The sequence below is a fragment of the Prionailurus bengalensis genome, chromosome C2, assembly GCF_016509475.1.
Source record: "Prionailurus bengalensis isolate Pbe53 chromosome C2, Fcat_Pben_1.1_paternal_pri, whole genome shotgun sequence".
Classification (NCBI taxonomy): domain Eukaryota; kingdom Metazoa; phylum Chordata; class Mammalia; order Carnivora; family Felidae; genus Prionailurus; species Prionailurus bengalensis.
The window spans coordinates 154,575,334-154,599,890 of NC_057350.1; the positions used below are offsets into that span (position 1 = coordinate 154,575,334).

The 24,557-nt window shown below is 40.0% G+C and overlaps 1 protein-coding gene across 22 annotated transcripts in view; it reads left to right on the forward strand.

The window, feature by feature from the left end:
• Positions 1-24,557, forward strand: part of LRRFIP2 (LRR binding FLII interacting protein 2) — a 106,981-nt gene that overhangs the window by 27,980 nt on the left and 54,444 nt on the right. For 12 of the 22 annotated variants that reach the window (XM_043595779.1, XM_043595778.1, XM_043595784.1 and 9 more), the window contains 6 exons: positions 10,524-10,610; positions 12,051-12,101; positions 17,379-17,435; positions 17,534-17,578; positions 21,848-21,889; positions 23,329-23,394. In XM_043595779.1, the coding sequence (XP_043451714.1) occupies positions 10,524-10,610; positions 12,051-12,101; positions 17,379-17,435; positions 17,534-17,578; positions 21,848-21,889; positions 23,329-23,394 (348 nt within the window). The remainder of the gene's footprint in view (positions 1-10,523; positions 10,611-12,050; positions 12,102-17,378; positions 17,436-17,533; positions 17,579-21,847; positions 21,890-23,328; positions 23,395-24,557) is intronic. The other 10 variants (XM_043595792.1, XM_043595795.1, XM_043595797.1 and 7 more) reach the window with 3 other exon arrangements.

The following is a 24,557-nucleotide window of genomic DNA, read 5'->3' on the forward strand; positions in this document are numbered from 1 at the left end:
TGACGACGCTGTGAGGTGGTCTGCTATTCTCATTTTATCCATGGTGAATGCAAGGTGTGGAGAAGTGAGTAACTTGCTCAAGGTCACATAGCTAGAAAGGGTAGGACTGAAATTTGCATGGGGGCTCCTACACCCTGAAAGTATTATGCCTTCCGTGAGATCACTAACGCCAACACGCACAGCAAGGAGGAGAGGAGTCAGAGAGGTAGGCAGGAGCCAGATCATATAAGCCAGTGGTTCTCAACCAAGGGTGATTTTGTCTCCCAGAGGACATTTGGCAATGTGTGGAGGTATTTTGGAGATGACAGGAGGGGTGTGCTACTAGGTAGAGCTTGTGGCTAGGGACCAGAGTTGCCCCTAAACATCTTGCTGTGCACAGGATACCCTTCACAACAAAGAATTATCTGGCCCAAGTGTCAGTAGGGCCAAGGCTGAGAACCCTGAGGCAGGTTCTTTTAGACTGTATTTAGGATTTGGGTCTGTGTCCTAAGAACAGTGGAAAACCATTGAAAGGTTTTGTGTAGGGGCATGACGTGATCAGATCTGTGCCTTGAAAGGATGACTTTAGTGCAGGTTGGAGATTATATCAAAAAGGACATTAGTGGATGTGGGGAGATGAGTCGTGAGACTTTCAGAGGCAGTGGGGGCCTGGCCCAGAGGTAGGACGCTGGGCATGTTGAGAGGTGGTTGGGACGGAGAAGTAAGTAGTCGATGCTTGGTGAGTGGCTGTGTTTGGGTAGCAGAGAGGGAAAGGTTTGGAGTGTGCATCATCTGGGTGGTGATAGGGAACATTCAAGTGGGGAGGAGGCTTGGAGAGGGAGGATCACGGATTTATGTGTATTGTATTTAAGGTGTCCGGGAGGCATCTAAGTGGAGATTATGAAGAGGCAGTTTGTGGATGTGGATCAAGAGCTCCAAGGAGAGGTCTGGGCTGTAGATAAAAATTGAGACTTATGAGCATGTAGAAGGTAATTGAAATTGTGAGTATTGGTGAGATTGTCTAGGGAGGAAGTATAGAGTTGAAAGTAATCATTCCTCAGGTTGAGTCCTAAAGCACTCCAAGGATTTCAAGGTCAAGTCTCAAGTCTTAATTCTGACACTTTTTTGATCATCCTTTTGTGTTTGGTTCACATTGTTCTGTGCAAATCAGATTTGTCTGAAAAGCTGACTTCATAGGAAGCAGAGTTATTCTTGTTTAAAATATTTTTGGGGCACCTGGGTGGCTCAGTTGGTTAAGCACCCAATTTTGGCTCAGGTCATGATCTCATGGCCTGTGGGTTCAAGCCCCGTGTTGGGCTCTGTGCTGACAGCTCAGAGCCTGGAGCCTGCTTCAGATTCTGCTCCCCCACTCACACTCTGTGTCTCTCTCAAAAATGAATGAACATTATAAAAAAAAATTTTAAGTACTTTCGAGTGTTCTCAACAGTGGTCTTCAAAAATTTATTAAAGGTTATGAAATGTGAGTTAATTTTTCAGAGTTTTGGAGAGTGACTATATTTTTATTTCTACTCAGTTAAAAAAAAAATTCTCCCCCTGTACTTACTGTTTTTATTAGACAAATCTTTTGAAAGAGCAAATCTAAGTTGTTTTTAGTCATTTAGAATTCCTTCCAGTGGCATTAATACATGAATGCAACCAGCATCCATTGAGTTCAGAACTCTCTCCATTTTTTTTCCCATTTACCCCTGGAACTGAGTCAGAGTTCTGGCTCTGTAATGGTCAGCGTCACTCTGAGTATCTCCCTGTTCTTGATTTGTTCTTCTAACCAAAATTAACAAGATTTAGTTTTGTGTCAGTGTGATTGAAATATATTTGGTATAGCATTCATTGTCATAATCTTTACCATTCCTGTGACTTACAGGAATTTGGAGAAAAAAGTTCAAACAGCACAGTATCAGTAACCTAAATACGAAGACGTTACTGGCAACACCCTTTCTTTTTCTCCCAAAGTGTTTCTACTGTGATTCGTAATTTCCCTTTGGTTAGATGTGTCACTGCAGATCCAGAGTTTCAGTTCTCCTGAGTGATCTCTCTGTTAGGTTATATTCAGACCTCAGTAGTAAAGTCTGTAATCTTAAATTTCCTCTCTCATTACAAAAGAATATTTTGCCATCAAAAGGTCTCAGTAAAAGGAGTATATAGTCGTTCGACATCAGAAGAAAATGGCTTAAAAATCCCTAGATTTTATCTAATACGTGTAGCTGTTTGTGCCCAGAAAAATTTATACAGTTGGTCTTCAACTACCAAAAACTTTATAAAAAGTAGTTAACCATAATTACGTTGTAAGATTTAATTAAGAAAAAATGGTACCTGAGATTTTCGACTAAAGGGAAGTTGCTAAGAAATCGAGTAATGATTTTTATTTGTTAGTCTGGAAACCATAGCAACACAATAAATATTATGTCTCAATTTGTCTTTCACGGTTCTTTTGGCATGAGTGTCATGGAAAAATAAACAAAATTAAACACAATAAACTCTGAGTCTTAGCTACCTGAATTAGTCATTTTCCTTGAATGTTTCACTTTCTAGAATTTTGTGTTTCAGGTTTCTTGAAATTAAAGCATAGTCTGTAAAGATCCAGATCGTATTTTGTCTTTTCTTCTTATGCCAGTTACATGGGTTTTATCTAATGGATATACATGCAGGCTGGCAACTCCACACTTGGCTTCATTAAATGCAATTCTGTCAAATTACAAAGTTTTAATTTGCCTCCCTTGAAAAGTGTTACATGAGCACAGTAGGACAAAAGTTTTAAAGCTAGAGGTTTCTCTCTCTTTTTAAGACATTGAAGTGTGTGTTTTCATGCACTACTCTTTGAAAATATTAAATGCAGGAAGGTTTTGATAATAGTATAATGTTTGGTGATAATTGTTTCAGATTAAAAAAAGATGAGAAAGAAGGGAGAAAGAAGACATTATAAACCAAGTCTAGGGTCCTTTGTTTCGCTCCCTAGGCCTGTCTTCCCCTACCCCTCTCACCCGACAGGGAACTACTGTAATAAAATCATAAGATACCCTTCCTGTCTATGTGCTAAAAGTTCTCATACATAGCTCCGCGAACAGTATTGTTTTACGGGTTTTTCTGTATTGTTTTCTAAGTGCTCTACAGGCGTGCGGGTGTGAAACAAGTGGAACCATATGGGAAGCCGCCAGGGTGATAACTCCGTATGGCTGGGGAGAGGTTGGGGAATGGGAGGAGAAGATGCTAGGGAGACCGTAGGGACCAATCGAGAAGGGATTTGTGCGCCGCGGAGTTTAAATTTGGTTTTGCAAGCTGTGGAGGAGCCACTGAAGGGTAAAACCCTTTTCAGATTTGATTTGTAGCATAACGGGTTTAGCTACCATGTGGAGAATGGCTGGTAGGAGGCAGAAATCTAGCCGGGGAGCTGCTGTAGTCATCTTCGCTGGAGCTGCCAGGAGCCTGAGTTAAGGCAGGGATAGTGGGAATGGGGAGGACAGTTTGGATGGAAGGAATAGTAAAGAGAGAGAGTCTTGATGGGAGCTACCCAGTTGAGGTTGAATGACCTAATGTATGTGTGGGGGGGAGGGGGCGTAAAAAAAGAAAGAGGGGCATTATGTTGATTCTTCACCTCAGGTTTTGGGTGACCGGAACAGAAAGAGGAAGAGCCAGCTGAAAGGAAGGGCTGTAGATTGAGTTTGTAATACGTTGAGTCTCAGGTTCCAGTGGGACAGCCCAAGTAGTTAATCGCCAGCTGGATCAGGACAGTGGGAGAAAAGTCTGAGGTGGACAGAAGATGTACGGGTCATCAGTGTCACCTGGGGTGGGGTGGGGGGCTGCGGAGCCGAGAGTAAAAAGAGGGAGTTAAGCCTGGAAGCTTTGGTCGCATTAAAATTTAAGGAGCTAGTAGAGAAAAATGAGCTCATGAGAAGTTCTGAGGAGGAGAGATCAGAGGGTCGTGAGGAAACTGGGAGGTTAGTATTGCAGAAAGCCACGAGCTGAGAGTTTTAAGAAGGAATTGAGTGGTGAGGGATGTTGGAAGTGCAGAACTGACAAGCGCGGGAAGCATAGAAAAATCCTGTTGGGCTTGGTAGTTAGAGGTCATTAGTGACTGACTTGCAGGGGCAGTTGCGGGAAAATGATTGGGGCAGAAGCCAGAATGCAGTCATGTGGAGAGAGTGAGAAACGAGGAGGAGGTGTGAGAAAAGTCGGCTGTAAAGACAAGATAAGGCAGAATCGAACCAGGATGGGATTGTTTGTTCATTATTTGTTTTTGAAAGATAGGAGGGAGTTTGAACCTACCTAATGAGAAGAAGAAGCCAATAAGAGTGAAGACAGAGAAGAGAGATCACATGGTTGAGGCAAGATCCCTGGGGAAGATGGGGTTCACATCATAGCATGGAGAGGGTGTGTGTGTGTGTGTGTGTGTGTGTGTGTGTGTGTGTGTGTCGGAAGGGGTATATTTATATTTATATTAAGTTATATAGCTTATAATTGATTTTCTTGCCTTTGAATCTTAGGATGATGGATTCAAGCTATTTTTTTAAGTAAACATAACTCCCTCCCTCCCCCCCCAAATAGTCCCAAATGAAATTTGACTTGTGACTTGTATTCCAAGGAAACAGTGAGCACTCTGCAGTGAATCGGATGGATCCTGCCTTACTTGTCAACCCACTGGACAGATGGAAGATTTATGACAGGATTGGTTCCAGTTGAGTTTCTTATCTGGAATGCCACTGGGAGCCACAGTAGTTTTATTTTAGCCTGTTCTCCTGCGTTTATTTTACCAAAGGAGCAACAGAATCCAAATTTGTGTAAGGATAATTCTGAACATTGGATACCACAAAATATATTATGGCTAATCATATTTTATGTGGGGATGTTTTGTCTCACTTGTTCCTTGGTGTTGCAGACAGAGCATTTGAACAGTGTGTAGTATGGAATAGCAAGGATGGGAGGAGAGTGGGGATGGAGACAGTGAAGTTAGAATTAGGAAATGAAGTATTCTGGCTGAAAGTGGTAAGAGCCTGCTTGGGAGAGGGGGAGTCTTCTGGAATGGAAAGCAAAGGTGGGAACCAAGGGATATTATAAAGGAAGATTTGGTTAGGAAGTGGGAGGCCCTGAGACCTTTGGTCTTGAACAAGCGTGGCAAAGGTTCCATTTCTAGAGATTGGAAGATAGGGGAACAGAGCCTCTTCACTGGGGGAAGATGAGGCCTCTGTGGAAGATGGTTGATGTTTTGAGGAATTGCTAAACTGTTTTGAATAGTGGCTGCGCCGTTTACCTTTCCAGTGTTTAAGGGTGCTGATTTCTCCGCATCTTTGCCAACACTAGTTATTGATTTATTTTTAATTTTACACATCCTAGTGGGTGTGAAATATCTCAGTGTGGTTTTGATTTGCATTTCCCTAATGGCTAATGATGTTGAGTATCTCTTCATGTGCTTATTGGCCATTTGTGTATCTTCTTTACAGACATACCTAGTCAAATCCTTTGCCCATTTTATTTAAACTTTTTTTTTTTTTTCCACATTTATTTATTTTCTGAGAGACATAGAGAGACAGACCACAAGTTGGGGAGGGACAGAGAGAGAAGGAGACACAGAATCCGAAGCAGGCTTCAGGCTCCGAGCTGTCAGCACAGAGCCCGACGCGGGGCTCGAACCCACCAACCGTGAGATCATGACCTGAGCCGAAGTTGGACACTCAACCGACTGAGCCACCCAGGCGCCCCCCTTTGCCCATTTTAAAATGGAGTTATGTATCTTTTTATTGAATCCCATCTTCTTTCTTTCTTTCTTTCTTTCTTTCTTTCTTTCTTTCTTTCTTTCTTTCTTTCTTTCTTTCTCCTTCTCCTCCTCCTCCTCCTCCTCCTCCTCCTCCTCCTTCTCCTTCTCCTGCCAAGTTTTAATCTAAATTTCCAACTTCCTTTTTTTTTTTTTTTTTTAAATTTTTTTTTCAACGTTTATTTATTTTTGGGACAGAGAGAGACAGAGCATGAACAGGGGAGGGGCAGAGAGAGAGGGAGACACAGGATCAGAAACAGGCTCCAGGCTCTGAGCCATCAGCCCTGAGCCTGACGCGGGGCTCGAACTCACGGAACGCGAGATCGTGACCTGGCTGAAGTCGGACGCTCAACCGACTGCGCCACCCAGGCGCCCCTAAATTTCCAACTTCCTTGATGTGGCCTCTTCTGTCCCTCTAGTTGTGCAGTTGTTATGTTAGTCCTCAGGTCGATTTTATGGGTATTCAGAATGATTTGATAGTATCTAGTTGTGTTCTAGAGTGAAGATAAGCACAGGGTCCTCCTACGATGCCACCATCCTGGCTTGCAAACCCACACAATATTTTTACTTTCTTAAATTCCAAAAGAGGATAATACAAAATCTTCATGGTAAAGGGAGAGTCCTTAATGTAGAAGGTACTCAAACCATAGTGGTTAGTTCTCAGCTTTTCCTCCAAGTTCTTTCTTAGCGGTCACTGTACGATTCTAATTATTACGTTGAGTAGTACAGTGAATGTCTTAACACATTTGGAATGTTTCTAAATTAACACAGCCTAAAGCAGTTTTGTTCCAGGGGTGATCGAGTCCCATGATTTTTCCTGCTGTCATTTTCTTTTTCCATTTGCCCCAAGAATTTAGTAGGAAAGGGATTTAAATCTATCCAAATATAGCTTTACTTTTTGTACTATAATTTTCATTGTCCTAAGAAGAATAGATTTCTATACTTATGTGATTGCATATTTCCTTTAATCAGCCTTACTGTGTCTAATATTTGAAAGCAGAATGATCAGAAAAATTTTTAGAAACCTAGTCCATTGACCTGCTTGATTTCACAGGTAACTTGTGAACCCAAATTTCCAGTTCCTAAATTTTCCTGTTTATTTTAAAAGTTTGAATCATGGCACTTCTGGGTGCTTGTTGGTTGAGTGTCTGACTCTTGATTTCGGCTCAGGTCATTATCCCAGGGCTGTGGGATCAAGCCCTGCATTCGACCATATGCCTGTTTAGGATTCTCTCTCCCCCTCCCCCTCCCCCCCCCCCCCCCTCCCCCTCCCCCTCCCCCCCTTCTTCTGCCCCTTCCCTGAATGTGCTCTCTCTTTCTCTCTCTCTCTCTCAAAAAAAAAAAAAAAGTTTGAGTCATGTATCAGCTTAAAGACCCTGCAATACTTAAATGATTTAGGCTCCTGAATAATTCTGATTTCATGTCTTATGCTAACTTTAACTTTTTTTTGGTAAAATATATGTAACATAATTTACCATTTTAGTCATTAAGTATATAGTTCAGTGTCATTGAGTACATTTACGTCGTTGTCTGACCATCGCTATTATCCATCTTCAGAACTTTTCATCATCTTATACTGAAACCCTGTACCCATTAAGTAAAAACTCCCCATTTCTCCCTTCCCTCCAGCCCCTTAGAACCACTGTTCAGCTTTCTATCCCCACTGTTCAGTTTTATTCTAGGTACTTCAAATAATTAGAATCACACAACATTTGTACTTCCGTATCTGGCTTATTTCACTTAACATAACGTTTTCAAGATTCATCTATGTTTTAGCATATGTCAAAGTTTTCTTCCTTTTAAAAGCTGAATCATATTCTCCTGTATGGATATAACACATTTCGTTTATTCATCCATTGATGGACATTGGGTTGTTTCTACTTTTTGGCTGTTATGGATAAGGCTGATTTGAACGTTGGCATATAGATATCTGTTTGACTCTTTGATTTCAGTTCTTTTGTGTATGTACCCAGGTACGGAATGATCTGATCAAATGGTAATTCCATGTTTAACTTTTTTTTTTTTTTTTACCAACTTTGTTTTAAACTTAATTTTTTGTGATCCTTTATTGTTATGTCCCATTTATTTTCCATCTCTGAGTGTGTGTTAAGCCGAATCTGTACTAACTTTCGTGCAGGATTCAGAGGAGAAAATGCTAGTGTCACTACCTAGAAGTGTCCTGTGTGTGCCTGTAATTTGTCTATTCCATTGGATCAGTACACACATACAGTGCTGGCTTTGAATGCTGGGTTGGAATCTCCTGTAGCTGCTTGCTGTTCCTACTATCAGTTCTGCCTCAGGCATCTGTTAGCAATGTGTAGAAAAATACTAAGATAAAGTAATTTTAAATCCTGTTTCCTTTTTTTAAGCTTGCTGTTTAGTGACCTTCTTCAGTACCCTCTCCAAGGGAGGCATCTCTGAGTTTGGACAGAGGATAAGGAACAGGGAAGGGCATTTTTGTGGCTGTGAAGCCCGTGTTCTTTCTGTTACACTGCAGCCAGGTTCCCTGCCCTTTCATTGCAAAAGAAATCCTTATTAGAGAGTAGATTTCAATTATCTGTAATTTAGACTTGGTGAAAGAAAGATAGTGAGCCATTTTAGTATAGATTGTACAGAATGGGCCATAGATCTTGGATGAAGTGGGCATTATTGAGACATTTCTAAGGAAGGCCACAAATACAAAGCTAATAACGTGGAAATGACAATCCCAACACATTGCTCTGGCTTTTCTTAAATAAAAAAGAAAAAAAGGAGGTTTGAAAATTTTCCCTAGAAAAGTGATACTTTGTTAATTTAAAAATGTATGTGCGATCTGCTGAAGCATAACTTAGCCTTGAAGTGTTTTTCTATAAAATACAAACTCTAGTAAGAAAGTGGTGTCTATCTAGTCAAAAGGGTAAGGAAGGCAGGAATAGCTTTTTTAAAGATAAGAGGACAATGAAAAATTCATGTGAGAAGATTAATTGCCCTGGCCATGTCATTGTTTAAAGCTTGAGGTTGGCAGATTGCAGTTTAGGGTTTTTGTCACCAAAAGGCCAGTTAATCAGACTGGGAAAGTGCCAGAATTGAGGTGGTTGAATAAGTGTTAGCTGTTCAGCTGTCTCCTCTTCTTAGAAGCCTGCTGCGACCTTGCGGGGCAAAACTAATTGTTCTTCCTGCACTCCTTCCTGGAGCGTTGTGTTTCTGCGTCCCTCAGCTGGACTGAAGACTTTGGGGCAGAGATGTCACATCTTACCCTGCGTTCTCAGCACCGAGCACAATTGCTTCCTCACCGTGATCTTTTAAATATTGGCCGAGTCTTGGTGTGAGACTTGGGCATGGAAGAAGAAACTGCTGTAGTTATCAGGGGGTGATCTGAATCAGACTTAGGTAGGATGTGGCCAAGAACAGGGGAAACCACTGCCAGATAGACATCATTGAGAAGATTTTTACGTTTCGTGTGGTAGGTCACGCTGTTTCCCTGTGTCATTTCCTCGGTGCTTTGGTCCATGGCCTGACATTCTTCTGTTTATTCAGCAGACGTTGATTGAGACGTGGAAGTTGTGGGAGTGACAGAAGTGTGTAATTTTAATACAGTGTCGTAGAGCCACAGTAGAGACGTTTGTCTGTAGATGGAATGGGGAAAAGCTTCGTAACGGGTCACATTTTAGCCGAAGAGGAGAGGGGATCCCTCTCGCCAGGTAGACCGTGTGTGAAGAGAGGCTCGATGGGACACACTGGAGTCTGGGATGGAGCAAGGAGGCCTGCAGCTAGTGCACGTGGGGCAAGTCCTGGGAAATGAGGGGGAGATCTGACTGAGAGGAATTATACCTGTGCTGGGCCCTCCCCTCCCCTATCTTTGTGCCAATCTGTGGTATTTCGTTTTAGCCATAAGGGAGGGGGAGCCAGCTTAATGACATGATCGGAAATGTGTTTTGAAAGGCAGATCGACGGTCCCGTCACCAGGTAGAAGATGAATTACAGGGTGGATTCTGGAGGCAGGTAGGTGGATTCGAAGGCATTGAGGTTGCAGTGTTCGAGCAAGAGATGAGTTCCCATTGGATGATGTCCCCGGTAGGAAATTTCCAAAATAGGCAAGTCCACAGAGACAGAAAGTACGGTTGGTGGTTTCTGGGAGCTGGGAGGAGGAGGATGGAGGGGTGCCTATAATGGGCATAGCCTTTCTTTTTGGGGTGAGGAAAATATCCTGGAATCAGATAGTAGTGATGATCATTGTGCAACCTTGTGACTGTACTGCTGACAACCACCAGATTGTAGAGTTGTAGGTGGTGAATTCGATGGCATGTGACTTACGTACGAGTTTAAAGGGAGGGAGATGTGAAGAGCTCCCCAGTCGGTCAGAAACAGCATAAGGAAGGCTGAGTTGGGGTGCGAGAAACTCAGCGGTAGAGGATTGGCAGTGCTTGGAGCCTGGATATTGGCAATGCCCAAGATGAAATAGAGACTGCTTCTGAAGCTTCTAATTTGTAGGAGTGAAGTGATAGGGAAAGAAATTCTGGAAAAAGCAAGTTTGCAGAGACGTAAGAAGACGTTTAATGAGTTGTGGGAAATGTTTGAATCAGAGCGAGCACTTAAAAGGAAAGGCCCAGATCGCAGGAGAGACTATGGGGCAGAACAGAGACACGAGTGCACGGGAGCGGAGTGAGGCAGCTGATAGAGAGGGTGTCTCTTCCCCCCGCACCCCCTTTGAATGGTCATGTCCCATCTGCCCCTTAACCTCAAAGCTGGTGGAGGTCAGTGTTGTTTGTAAATGAAGCTGAATCTTTCTATTACTTTTCAGGCAGAGGCAAGGCTGGCAGCAAAACGGGCCGCTCGGGCAGAAGCGAGAGACATACGCATGAGAGAACTGGAGAGACAACAGAAAGAGGTAATTTGGGGGTGGTCCTCGTTTCCTCATTTCATGCCAGTGTCAAAGAAATCAATACTTGACTGATTTCCTTTCCTTCCTTCCTTCCTTCCTTCCTTCCTTTCTTCCTTCCTTCCTTCCTTCTTCCCTCCCTCCCTCCCTCCCTCCCTCCCTCCTCCCTCCCCCTCTCCTCCCCTCCCCTTCCTTTTTCTTTCTTTCTTTCTTTCTTTCTTTCTTTCTTTCTTTCTTTCTTTCCAGAGTTATTTATTTATTTATTTATTTATTTATTTATTTATTGGCTAGTTTCCTTCTGATGGAGTATATCTGGTTCATGTTGAAACACTGGGCATAGTTTGACCTGATGTGTGTATTTTAACAAGCCATTCTCTGTCAGCAAATTAAATGTAATCTTCCTTTAAATAATAACAGCAAACACCTATACAGCTCTTACTATGTACATTGTAATAAGTTGTTACGGTATGAAAAGTGCTTTACTTCTATCAGGGAGAATCAGCTTAGAGGAGACAAAGTTATTTACTATAGTCCTAATTGTCCTAGAGTTTTGGTTAATTGTATAATGATATCTACATAGTAAAACACTGTGAAGTCATTCAACCTTGTAGTTGTTAAACATATTTAATAATGGAGGAAAGTATTCATGTAAGAAAATTTAAAAAAAAAAACAAAAACAAACCCAGCTGTAAGACTGACTGGTAGGACTTCCATAGTGTGTTACAAAAACTAGTATCCATATATAGGGTCAAAAACTACTAGAAAGAAATGTTTACTATCAATACTTCGGTTTGTCAGTGGTGGAATTGATTGGTTTTGTTTTCTTCTTAATGCTTTTCTATAGTTCATAAATTTGAATATACCTTTATCAGAAAGAAAAGCAAAAAAAAAAAAATCATAGAAATTGGGCTTCTTTAAAATGAAACAAATATTCTTTTTTTTTTTTTTAGTCCTTCCATTCTGAGATTGACCTGGCTCTGAAAATTCACATAAAAAATACTTTGGATGCCATATTGGTATAAAGGGGAAAACACCTGCAGAGTAGTATTCAACACTTTATTTTGATATTGGTGGTGGATCTTCCGCTAATGGTTTACAGAGGACTGTGTAGACTTTATTCACAAAAACAGTTGATACATACGCTGCTTTTAACTTCATATATAGTTTCAAATATTGAATGCAGGTCTTGGCTTAAGATGAAAATGTTGCAGTGCATTATAGGAAATTATAGGGAGATTGTTACTAAGCATAAGTGCCATTTCCTCTGAACTACAGGGGGCCGTATATCTCTTCCTTATTGAACTTAGTGATTTTCTGTATTTTGAACGTGTAGCTTATGTCGAGCTAATGATCACTGGCCCTCAGGGAAGATGTATATGATTGATTGAAGACTTTTGAGAGCATGCAGTATGTTGGAAACTTCAGTTTATGAAACTTTTGTATTTGTAGCACTGTCATTATTCCTTTGACCGGAAATGGGGACAGATTCACAAGTGGCTGGTAGGCCAGGATTGCCTGTCCGCATGTTGTGATCGGTTGCTGAAATAACACAGTCTTGAAGTAAAACATTGACTAATCGTTTGCCAAGTAGGAGTGTTTGGCATGTTTGAACCTAAAGGTCAGAGAGAGTCTCTTCTGGCTGTAGTGGACCAAACGTGTACTTAGAGTCCACCCATTTTCTCTCGTAGTCTAGCCTCACACTTGTGTCATGAGTGCTCTTGACCAAGGAAGACTGAGTAAATGAATGTGTTTTCTTCCTCTGTGTTTGTTCTTGTCTCCCTCAAATTCGTCCTTCCTTCTTTACTTCTCTCCTTCCCCCCTCCTCTCCCCGCTATCTCCTTCCCTCTCCCCCTTTCTTTCTCTTTTTTTAAAAAACGCTAGGCAGAAATGTCCTCATTGAGAGATGGTGGCCCAAGTCATTCTTTAATTTTCTGTGGAAATTACTCTTATGTTTTCAGTTCTTTCAGCTCCTTTTGGAGTCTTCTCTACCACCGTTCCCAATGTTTTAGTTACAGGAGCAAATTGCGAACCAGTAGAATATTCGTATTTAGGAAGCATTCCTAAATTTGAGCTTTTTTCAGTGTTGTAACTTCCCCAACTGTCTCCTCCTGCAGAGCTTCTTAACCCAGGACGTGAACAGGCTTGGGAGAGGAGCAGGAAGCCTGAAAATCTGCAGAGTGTTGAATACATGGATATTTTTAATAAAATGTTTACAGGTGTTAACGATCACCAGATTCTCAAGGGAATCTCTGACCCCTAAAGGGCTAGGAACCACTAATTGCTGTTAAACAAGACATTTTTATCAGCAAATTCCTTCTGTAGCGGTATTTTGAAGTACATCTGGAATTAAAATATTTATGACTGTATTGATCTACAGATTTGAAACTTTATCACACTTCTCATGATATTTTAGAAAGGAGAGAAAGATGATGTTTGGTTACTTAAAATTAAGTGAGTTCTCATGTATGTGTTTGTTACTTTGGAATGGAATCTGCCCTTGTTACTAAAGCTAGCCTAATTGGTTTTATTTAAAGTGTCTTCTGCATGAAACTGGGTTATCTTACTGATACTGCATTAGGAACATTTTGTGTGACTCAAGGACATCACTTTTGCTTGCAAATTTTCCATGGAAATATTAGCTTAATTTTTAAAAATTACATATTATAATTCTAAAATTAAATTGTCTGATTTTATTAGGGCAGACCGACAAACCCATGAAAGAAGAAAAGCCTATATTAAAAGTCTAATATTTGATTCTTATATTCAAAGGCCGTGAAGATAAACATTTTTTTTTTTTTTTTTAATCTCTGTGAAATGTGTGCAGTTCAGGCAGTGAATGCACTAGATTGTCACAGAAGGGGGAGTGTCTTCGGGTTTGGAGGCTTAGAATGTAAATGGTGACTAACTCAAGTCCTGAATGATAGCTGGGACTTGCAGAGAACATGGGGTTTAGTTTCAGAGGGGAACAGTAATCACTTAACCCCTTCGGACACTTGCTTTTACTCTTTTCAAACTAATTTTTCCTTTCACTTCTCACCTTAGCTCTGTCTCTCTGACTGCTTTCTGTTTGTGAACCTATAGAAGTTGGCATGTAATAGTCACTATATAAAATATAAAGAATAATAAATGTATAATAAACCAAACATATACAAAAAGTAGGATTGTCTGTTATCAGAAGGAAAAATCCTCCTGTGTTAGAAATTTCTCCTAAGTTTAACACTGTGTGTGTGTGTGGGGTGGGGGGGGATGTTGGGAAGTGAACAGGGAAAGCGAGGGCACGGGGCTCAGGAAGGATGCTAACTCTGAGTACGCCTCCGTATGCCAGCGCTGTGTGAGCGCTTTCACATATGTCAGCATTTCGCACGATAGGAGAGGTACCACCATCTCCATTTTCTGGGTCGGGTGACGAAGGATTGGTGAAGTCAGCAACTTGCTCAGCCCCTGGCAGAGCCAGAATTCAAGGGTTGGGGAGAGCACCACGTCTGCCAGTGGGTTGGGAGGTGAAAGGACCAAGCTGAAAGGGCCTCGGTCTTTGTGGGCCTCCAGATAGTCCTAGCGTGTGGCCAGGGTTTCCGTTTGTAAACTGGGCGTCCCCATCAGGAGCATGTTGGTGACCTGGAAGAGAACGTGCCATTTCTGAGGTTTCCTAATTTGAAACTGAGGGAGTGGCTCTAGCCTTGACTTAAATATTACTTGTTGACAGAGAACATGGCCAGGTCTCCTCACGGGGTTGTGGTCTTCTTTCTTAATAAAATCACTTCACCCCCTCATCAGGTGAACTTTTAAAAACAGGCTACATTTCATTTCCACTAATTTAATTTGAATGTATCAAAACGATTTTCCAGAAAGCCTTGAACAAATATATATGCATCTTTGCAGGCACTGCCCTATTTTTGCCGCCTTGGATCCTTTATGCTAGGGACTTCCAGGACAATAAAAACGGGTGGTTTCCCAGATGGTGGAAGAGAAGGATAGTCAGCCCTGTAGTTGGTACATAGAAACACAGGGTGCCGAATTTTTTTTTCTCTTGGCCCCTGGTGCTATTAATTCAGGAAAAGCCAATTGACAATTTAAAATACTATTCTAGAAATATGGGAGAAGTGAAGCTGGTTGTTCTTCCAGAGAAGGAGAAATCTCTCAGTAAAAGCCAGACTACCTGGCCATTTTCTTTATGCTCTTATTATATAATCAGTGTGAATTTAGCCAGGAAAGGATGGTCTCTTTATGGTTCAGTGGTCTACTGAGTCAGAATATCCGAATGCTAGTCCCAGCTTTCTGTCTTTGTAGATTCCTACTTAATCTTTTTGAGCTGTGATTTCCTTTACTTTAAAACGAAGGGATCAGACTATATAATCTCTCAGGACCTTTCTAGCACTTAAAAGTAATTCTAGGGTTGGTGCTAGGGTCTTTTATATAAGGGTTTCCTTCTCTTTCTCTCATATTTGCCACTGTGCAGAAGTATTCAAAGTCAATAATTTACAACAACTTAAATGCCTGCCTTTTTATACAAAAGTAGTGCTACATGGCAGCCTCTTAAAATATGTGCTTTGTGTCTTTTTTGGCGTAATAAAAATCTGCTTAAGCTTGCCTTGCTATTTATACAGTCACCACTAGCCATATGTGGATAATTAGATTAAAAATAAAAATTCATCAGTTGCACTTCTAGCATTTCAGGTGGTCAGTAGCCACATGTGGCCAGTGGCTACCATATTAGCACAAAGAGAACGTTTCCATTTTATCACAAAGTTCTGGTGGACAGGGCTGGCTTAAGGTGTAGTTTATGACTGGAATAAACTATATTCTCTCACTTTATGTTAACTGGCCTGTATGGGTTTACATGTTATTCTGTAGTCTTCTAAGGTCTTTTTAGGCCATTTTTTCCCAAATGGGATTAGAAAGAAAGGCTGCGTAAGGTATTCTTATTAAGAATTATTTTTATAGTAGTATAATTAAAAATAAATATGAATTCATCTGTCTTTACTGCATCTCTGATGGGCTGTGCTATTTTTAGAGGTAGGTTTTAAAAAAGTGCTCTTGTGTGGCAGGTGGAATGAAAATAAAGGGTAAAGAAAGGGAAGCAAAAGTAATATAAAAACAGGGAGGGGGACAAAACATAAGAGACTCTGAAATATAGAGAACAAACAGAAGGTTGCTGGGGAGTTGTGGAGGGGGGGAGGGGCTAAATGGGCATCAAGGAATCTACTCCTGAAATCATTGTTGGACTATATGCTAACTAACTTGGATGGAAATTTAAAAATAAATAAATTATATTTAAAAAAATAAAGAGTAAAGGGAAGATTGAACATTAAACTATGTATGTTGCCCTGGTACCCCAAAGAAGACTGGGAAGGGGCATGTAGAATTAACTTGCTTGTGGAGTACAAGGTTCTTTAAAGCTAACTAGCCCAGAACTGGTTACCACTTAATAAACTGTACCTACTCTTCTGGGTTTATGCACATGCCCCACAAAACTTTTGGGTTTATAACCTGATAATCAAGGGAAGGGAAGAAACTTGCTTGTCTTCTTGCAGATTGCGTGTGTCTATTATATAAGAAAAATGTAAATCAGTGGTGAACTCCCGAAAGTTCAGAACACCCTGTTGGATATTGAATCATTGAATCATACTGGTGCTTACAAGCAGACTTCTCAACAGATTTGGTCACATGCATTAATGTACAAGGCAGATGACGACCAGGAGGGTTTTTTTGAAGGAGACCGAAAGCTCGTGACCGAAATACGGCATTGTGGTGTGTCTGCTGAGTTACTGTTTCTGTATTTGAAATGAATGCTCAGACATAGCAACATCTGTGTGTTCTGTGCAGTGATCATGCTACAGTGCCATGTGTTGAAGTATTGATTCATTTTGGAAAAGACAGTGTTAATTAGCTCTGAACCCAGTTGGACAGCTGTGTGTAGATTCTTAGTCAATGCAAATTACTTTAACACTTTGGACTTTGAAATTCTGAAAGATCAGAAGTTCCTTACTGTTTCAGTTGATTAGATTCTAGGACTAGTCATTTGATTTCACAGACGCAGGCAGGGCTTAATGCTCCAGTGCTAATAGCTGACTGTGGAAAAGTTTAGAATTGCATTTTGATTTAATCAGCTGTTAGGCTGTGGTCATGGTTGTTGTTTTGTTTTGCTTTGCTTTGTTTTTACCGTCTTCATAAAGCATGACTCTTGAGTTAACTTTACCAACTCTAAAATATTTGTTTAGTTTCTTCTAATTAAAAGTAGCTTTTCATGTTAACAACGCACATTTCGTTATTCTTTTCTGAGTGGTGCAAGAAAACAGGAAGAAATTCTTTTCTGTGAGCACAGAATTATGACCCAGATTTTTTTAGGTCCTTAAACTATCTCTGTATTAAACATTTCTTCCTGCCTTGCATAAATGAACATTCACAATGAGAAAAAAAATAGATAAAAGTCTACTTTTAATGCTGAACTCAATTTGTTCGTTAAGTACACTTGCTTATTTTTATCTTGGTATACTGTGCTCTTACGGTCATATATAGATTCCATTCTACAAGTGGTCAGACATACATACACTTATTAAAATAAAAACATTTCCAAGATTATTTCTACTTTCTTTTTGCCCGAAGCATGTGCCTGCTCCAAACCCAGCTGCAGAAGCTGAGTGGTCCGCACCTGCCTGCTATGGGAAGGATGCTGCTGTGCTCTTACCTTAACCGACTGTTCTTTGCTCAGTTGCTGTGATAGACAAAGACAAGCCTCCGTTCAGCGGTTAACTCTCCATGTGCTTTCTCCTTTCCCAGGAAGATTCCGAAAGGGCCCGGTATTCCCACCGGTCCAGTCATCGTCGACCTTCTCTGGTTTGTAATAACCGATAAGCTTGCCCCTGATGCTTTTCCTCATTGCCTTCATGCAGTCACCCTCAAACTTATGCTCTGTTTGTTTCTGTTCTTATCAGGGAGTTGAGGATGCACTGTCCATTCGAAGTCTTGGCAGCCACAGGGTTGGTATTTTAAGTTGTTTGCGCTGTGATAGCAGCTTCTGCGTGTGAGCCTTCTGCAGCACTGTTGCCTGAACAATCTTGACAGTGTTCATATAGTCCTTTGCCTTTAAAAAAAGAAAAAAGAAAATATTGGCAAAGTCCTTTCATTGGCAAGTGATACTTTCTCTAAATCATTGCTATAATCAATCTAAATCAATTCTAAAATCATGAATATTTTAATCTATTAACATATATATTTACTATTTTTCTATAAAAGGACCTTTGATTTTGGAAAATTATCACAAAATAGTAAGGTTGACTTTTATGGGATGACATCTGTGTGGTTCAACTTGCAAATTTTCCTACTTTCGTATTTTTTTTAAAAAAGCAGTTTATTAAATGGGTTAATTGCTTTGGGGCTTGGTTGACTAATTATAGTTTTATTACATACAAAAATTGAGCTACTGATTTGAAAAATTCCCTGCTTAATCATATTTATAGTAATTACCATACTTCAGCATTTTGATTAACAGTTTGTAGTATGCTTCAGCTTCTTAGCATACATTGCTGTAAATCAAGATACATGGGAGTTTGTTCATTAAAGGCTGGTATATTGTGTCAAGACACGGATCTCTTTTTAAAGAATTGTGCTTTAAACCTTAAAGCAATGCTTGTAATTTATGTATTGGTAAGATTGTATGTATGTTATATGTAGATTTTTCATCAGTAAAATGATCTTTCATGTTGAGGTCTATATTGGTTAACTTTCCCTAAGTCTAGTTTTCTTCCTATCTTGTGTAATATATAAAAGTACACTATAATAACCCAAGTATGATCTGGTATACTAGATACTGATGTGTTTATAATTCTTAAACGGTCTTTTCCTCTGGTTATATTTCTTACTGGTAGATGTAATCTACTGTCTTTTTACAGTAAGTTAGTAGACTTGTTTTTGAATCAAATATTTTTGTTAATTGCAAAAGTTTAGATTTATGAGAATATTAACAAGCTTTCACAGTAATCTAATCAGCAGCTTAAGAATGATTTTACCGGAGAACCATTTTTTAAAGATAATAAATTCATCCTGCTTCTCCCTGGAGATATTTTTTTTCCCTTTAGACACTTAGGAAAGAATCATACAGGGAGTTAGCCCACAAAAGCTTAAAAGTTGAGTGTCGGGGGCTTTGAAAATCATCTCTCCCCACTTTTTAAAAATTTATGGCTTTTTTCTTTGCTTTCCATTATAATGTTCATAGTGTGAAGTTTCAGACAGTTATTATCATCAAGCTGGTTATTTAAATTTCTATGTGGTCTCAGGCAAACTTGACTATATATTAGTTATATTTGTTTATTCGAATGGTAAAACCATCTAAGTTTGACCTAATTTAGGAACCTTTAAAACAAATCTTCAAATAAGCACAAGAGAAATTAAACGTGCAATTAAACTAATAAGGAATTGATTACCCTGAGTGTCTATAAAGTAATAATGAGGATTTTCTTACTATGGAAATTATAGAATTAAATAACTTGAAGATAAAAGTAGATCTTCACAGTAGTTTATTTCACTGTGGTAACTATGAAAATTTTCCTATTATGGTATAATTTGGGAGTTTTGGTATTTCTTTGCAGTTATTAAAGAAATTTTTTTAATGTTTATTTTTGAGAGACAGAGTGCGAGTGGGGGAGGGGCAGAGAGCGAGGACAACACAGAATCCAAAGGAAGCAGACTCCAGGCTCTGCGATATCAGCACAGAGCTTGACGCGGGGCTCAAACTCGCGAGAACTCACGAAACTGTGAGATCGTGACCTGAGCCGAAGTCGGATGCTCAACCGACTGAGCTACCCAGGCACCCCTGTCAGTTCTTTTTTAAAATTTTTCTTTTAAAACTTGTAGTTGATGTGTGAAAATTAGCAGTACCTGGATGTGAGTGAGGGCAGATATATAGTTAAGGTTTTCTGCCCCATTCTTAGGACTTTGATCTTTGATTTTTGTCCAATTAACTTTCAGTACTTTCTGTGACAAATGGCCTGCCTGAAGATATTTGGGCTGGAAATGGTGTTCATGCTAGAGACATTCTATATAAAAATAAAAAGAGCAAAGATAGTTCAGAACTGAGAATGGTTGGTTTGGGGGAAAGAGGATGAAATCAAAGCCCTGAGCTTAGAATTTAAAGTCTGTTTCTTTAAAAAACAATCTCCCTTTAAAAAACATCTTACAAATGCTTGGTCACTGCTTTTTATACTGAAATACAAGAAGACTGTAAAGTAGACGTCCAAAATTAGAAAACTGAGGTGAGCTTGAACTAGAGCAGTAGGGACACATGGCAGGTTCTTACTGGTGCTGATTTTTACTGTTACAAATACTAGTTCCTGTTTAATTATCAGTAGCCTTAGTCTAATTTTAATGGATTTGCTTTTAATATGCTTGCGATTTCTGTTTTGTCGTTTACTACTACACTGTTTAATTCCATGGAAGAGCCCATCGAAGGACATGACGGGGACACACTGGAGCAGAGCCAGTTCACCCAAAAGGAAAGACATCATGGTGTGCAGTTCAGAAAAATGTGCAGTGTTAATATTATGCATTCACTGCTGACTTGGAGAGTTTTGTGGGCTTGAGTAATAGGTGTATGTTCTAATGGAAATTGTCACTTGCTGAACTTTGTTTCCACAACTTGTTTGCTGTATTTCTTTTAATTTTATTTCAAATGAAGACTTTCAGGTAACTGTGAGAAAAAAAATTTTTTAATAGACCATAATAGCATTTTGGAAATGTTTTAGCTAGAGTCCTTTAATGTCTCCAGTTCCCCCTCCTTTGATGAATCATTTGTTTTTAGACAACATAAATGCCATTTGGCAGGTACTGGGGGATTCTTTTCATTTACCCAGTTGTTTTAGGAGCAGTTGGAGTGCCAACTTTCGGATATCTTACCAGTTAGATTCAACAGTTTTTTTAAAAAGAAACAGCTGAACTCTGCATTACATTGTGGGAAAGGAAAATCGAAATAGGTCAATTTCAATTCAACTTGTTAAATCCTGTTTAAATCCTGTGCCTCCGTAAAATGCCATTGGTGCTACAGAGAGGATCAGAGAACAGAAGACAGGACTGTTTTCTTCAGTGAACTTATCTGGTTGGGAGGGTGGAATAGTTTATATGCAAGAATGTGTGGCTTGAGTGATACGTATTTTAGTGATGGTTTAAACAAAAAAGATACTTTGTTGACTGAGAAAAGACCTAAGTGAAATTTCTATAGAGAAGGAACTTTACTTTCCGGGAAATGTCACTCACCATACAGAGACATTTTATCATTGCACATAATTTACCAAATGCACACCTTTAGGCATTTAAAAAATTTTTAGAGAAACAGATTTTTTTTTTTTTGCATATGTAATAACACTCTTTATTTCTCGCCTCTTCTGGGTAAGATTGCTTAAAAGGTATAAGCTAGAATGCTTAAAAAACAAAATTAGGAAACCAGAAATCTCAGTAGTTACTGTTTTATTGAGTTTCTTGGATTTGAAATGTACTGTTACGCCTATTATCTTATTTTCTTAGAGACTGTACATGAAGTGTGGTTTTTCTGGTCTTACCATAAGTTTTCCATATTTTTCCTTTATTTATATTTTTAACGTATGTATGTGTACTGTGCATTCCGCACTTTGCTCGGACTAAGTTTCCAGTTTTGTCCAGTGTTTTCAGTTTTTAGTTTAGTCGAGAAAGGCAGTTTTTCACCTGTTTGTCCACAGGCAGCTCCAAGGGAACTTCCTACACTTTGACGCTGCATGTGTTTTTTTGTAAGCCTGATTATATTACATGCTCTCGCTTCGTTATTCATGCCTTGCTTTTGTCACGTTTTAAACAATGGGAAATGATGGTAATGGTCACAACAATAAAAAGTAAAACCTCTTTTAACTTCAGAATGCTTAATTCCTGCATTTAAAGGCTTCCTTGGGATGTTTCATGCTCTAGTGTACTGAGATCGAATCGTCTCACCATTACCGATGATGAATTCTGCGTCTGAAAGAGAACATGTGGTTTTACATGTACATACAGTTTAGCAATAACTTACACTGGGAAAGTGTGGGTGAGGGGAAGAATATTTTTTAATCCACATGTAACAACCTTTGCGTGTAATTTGGGGCTTTTAATAGTGCTGGATCTTTTTTAAATTAAGTTTTTATTTAAATTCCAGTTAGTTTGGATTTTTAATCTTTGCAAATGTTGCTTTTTCCTCTTTATATTTCTGATTTTGGAACTACAACCAACTTTCACCTTTCTCTGAAACCCAGCATGATGCTCTCAAGGATAGATCATCAAGACTTTCATCATTAGTATGTAGTGCATGATTTTGTGTTAAATGTAGAGTTTTACTTTATAAATGCTTAATGATGCTAATCATAGATTATGACTAACTTTCACAGGTTTGTTCTTATGTTTTGGGGAAAGAATATGGCCAAGAATACCATCGTGGCATAATTTAATATTTGAATCATTTTTCTTTTAGAATTTCAGGATCAGATAAAAATTATTTACTTCCCTATTTAGGACTACGATTGGTAGTCACTTCTTTTTTTAGAGTGGTAAACCACCCAGCTGACACATGTGCATTGCCCGGAAGACATGTTTCTGGCAGTGTTTGATACTCACTGAACTATAGACCCTGCTGTGTTTCACATTTATGTGTCCCAACCCAGCAGGTGTGAGGTTACTAAACAGGAAACAGCCAGCAGTGAGAGATGATGCCTGAAACATCAGTTATGTTCGCTTCTGTTTGCTTGATTTGGTTCGTTTTTTTATGTGTGTCATCTTAGCCAAGGAAGTTTAGTTATAGCATGTTTTCCTTGGGTTATGTCAGTAGATGGCCTGAGTTTCTAGATTGTATAGTCATCTCTTAAAATGTTCAGGGTAACGTATACATGGAAGGTTATGCGTATTCAAAAAAGGAAAGTGAGTGGACAGATTCAGGATCGAGCTCTGTGTGTATGTGTCAGATGGTTGGCCTGGAGCAGACTAGTGATAGCTAGGACGCTTCTGCCCACACCTCCTCATTTCACGTGAGCCGTGCATAGCTGTACTGGGTTTCTTGTCTCCCCATTGACCTGTGTAGTAGTATTTCTGTCCTTTATTCCCTCGAATACACTTGGCTCTGCACTCCTGGGAGAAGTTATGTATTGAGACAGTCTGTCTTCCTAGGACCTGCGTGTGAGGCCGTTGTCTGGTAATGCTCTTGCTACAAGGGACAATCCATACCATGTTGGCTGTTTTCTTCCTGAGCAGCGCGTGCTGTGGGACGACTAACTTGGGTCAAGGGTGCATTCTTGGGCAAAGCAATGTCCTGTTCTTTCTCTCTTGTTTTGGTTGATCCCAAAGGATTGCCCTCTGGCTTTTAGCTGAGGACAACCTAGAAGGAGGTGGACCCTCTTGTCACCCATGTCTTTACGAAGAAGATAGAAGGACTCAAATAAAGGGTGGGGAGAACATCCCCACAGATCCCCTGCCTGGCTCTGAGTCGTAATTGCATCTTTTTTAGCTGGTTGCACATGGAGCCGATGGCACGGGGGGTGAGGGAGTGCAGATGTGTAGAGGTGCTGGAGATCTTAGCTAGTCAAGGGCAGTGAATCATTTACTAACAGCTGGGAAGTAGATTGCATGGGGACTACTCTGTATCTCATGCATCTTTCTGTGTCTAATTTTAAAACAGATTTTGTGAAGTGATTGTTAAAACTTCACTGTATGATCATTAAAGTTAACTTCCAATGTTTGTTTCCAGAATCATTCTTACAGTCACTCTTACGGAATGAAGAAGAGGTCTTCTGGTTCTCGTAAAGACCCACTGGTTAGTTGTGTTCTTTCTCATGTCCCACTATCTTGTGCTGCTGTAAAATTCACGGATTACTTTTAGGGAACTTGAGAATTATGATTGCAACTTTGGTGTGCCTTAGGCGTTACTGCAATCTGATACCATACTGAAACATGATTCTTCAGAATCTTATTTGAAAGTAATTTTGTTTTCACTTACAGGATTTACTGTCAAGTTAATACAAGAAGTTCCTTAACCACCTGTTTTCATTTATGAACTGTCTTTTGGCATATACTTCAAGAATAGTCTAGTGAGATTTTTATCCTTATTTTAGAAATTTGAATTGATTTAGTCGTGGTAGTATCGGCAGTGCCAAGCTCACAAATAGGTTTCATTCTGAGAGTTTGTAGGTGAAATTTTGGGAACGTGGAGTGAGTTTTCTGGTAGAAACAATGAAGTTTGTGTTAGCAGAGTTCCCATGCTGTCTTGCAGAAAGCTCTTGAACCTATAATGCCGTGAAGCCACAGGACCAACAACAGCGCTCCGTTCCAGCCACTTCCAGCCGCTTTGCTAGAAAAAGCGTGTCCAGAATGCCCGTTTGGGGTGTGAGGAACACCTCTCCCTGTCAGGCTGCCACAGCACTGGCAGGAAAATCAGTCCCAAGCTCCCCTGCTGACTAGTTCTGTGGACAGGGCTCTGATATTTGGTGGGGTGAGAGAGGGTCGGTGGGCTTTGGCACAGAGGAGAGAGGAGAGAATGTGATGGAGAGGACATTTGTGAGAGGTGGGGGCTGAAGCATTGGGAGGGCGTGGTACAGGGAGGCAAGGCGTGGAGTGGCAGGGGGGCGGTGGGAGGAGGGGTGCCCCCGACTGCAGGGGGATTTGGTCAGGGATTGCTTACATTTCTTCAGCTTCTAGCAAAGAAGATGGCTGGATAAATTAGAAAGGGACTTTTGTAGATGATTTTCTCTATGTCAAGCAACCGCAGTCTGTAAAATGGGTTATTTTGTGCAGTGTATTGAAAATGAACTTGCCATGGAGGTTTTAGGCCAAACCTGTTCAGTAAACACGTGCACTCCATCTTTGGTAACGTAATTTGATCAGTTCATTTTGACAAATAATGGGATTAGGAGAAGTTTGGAAAGAAAAAAGACCTGACTATTTTCTGTGACATTGCCAAATGGAATTATAATTGGTAAT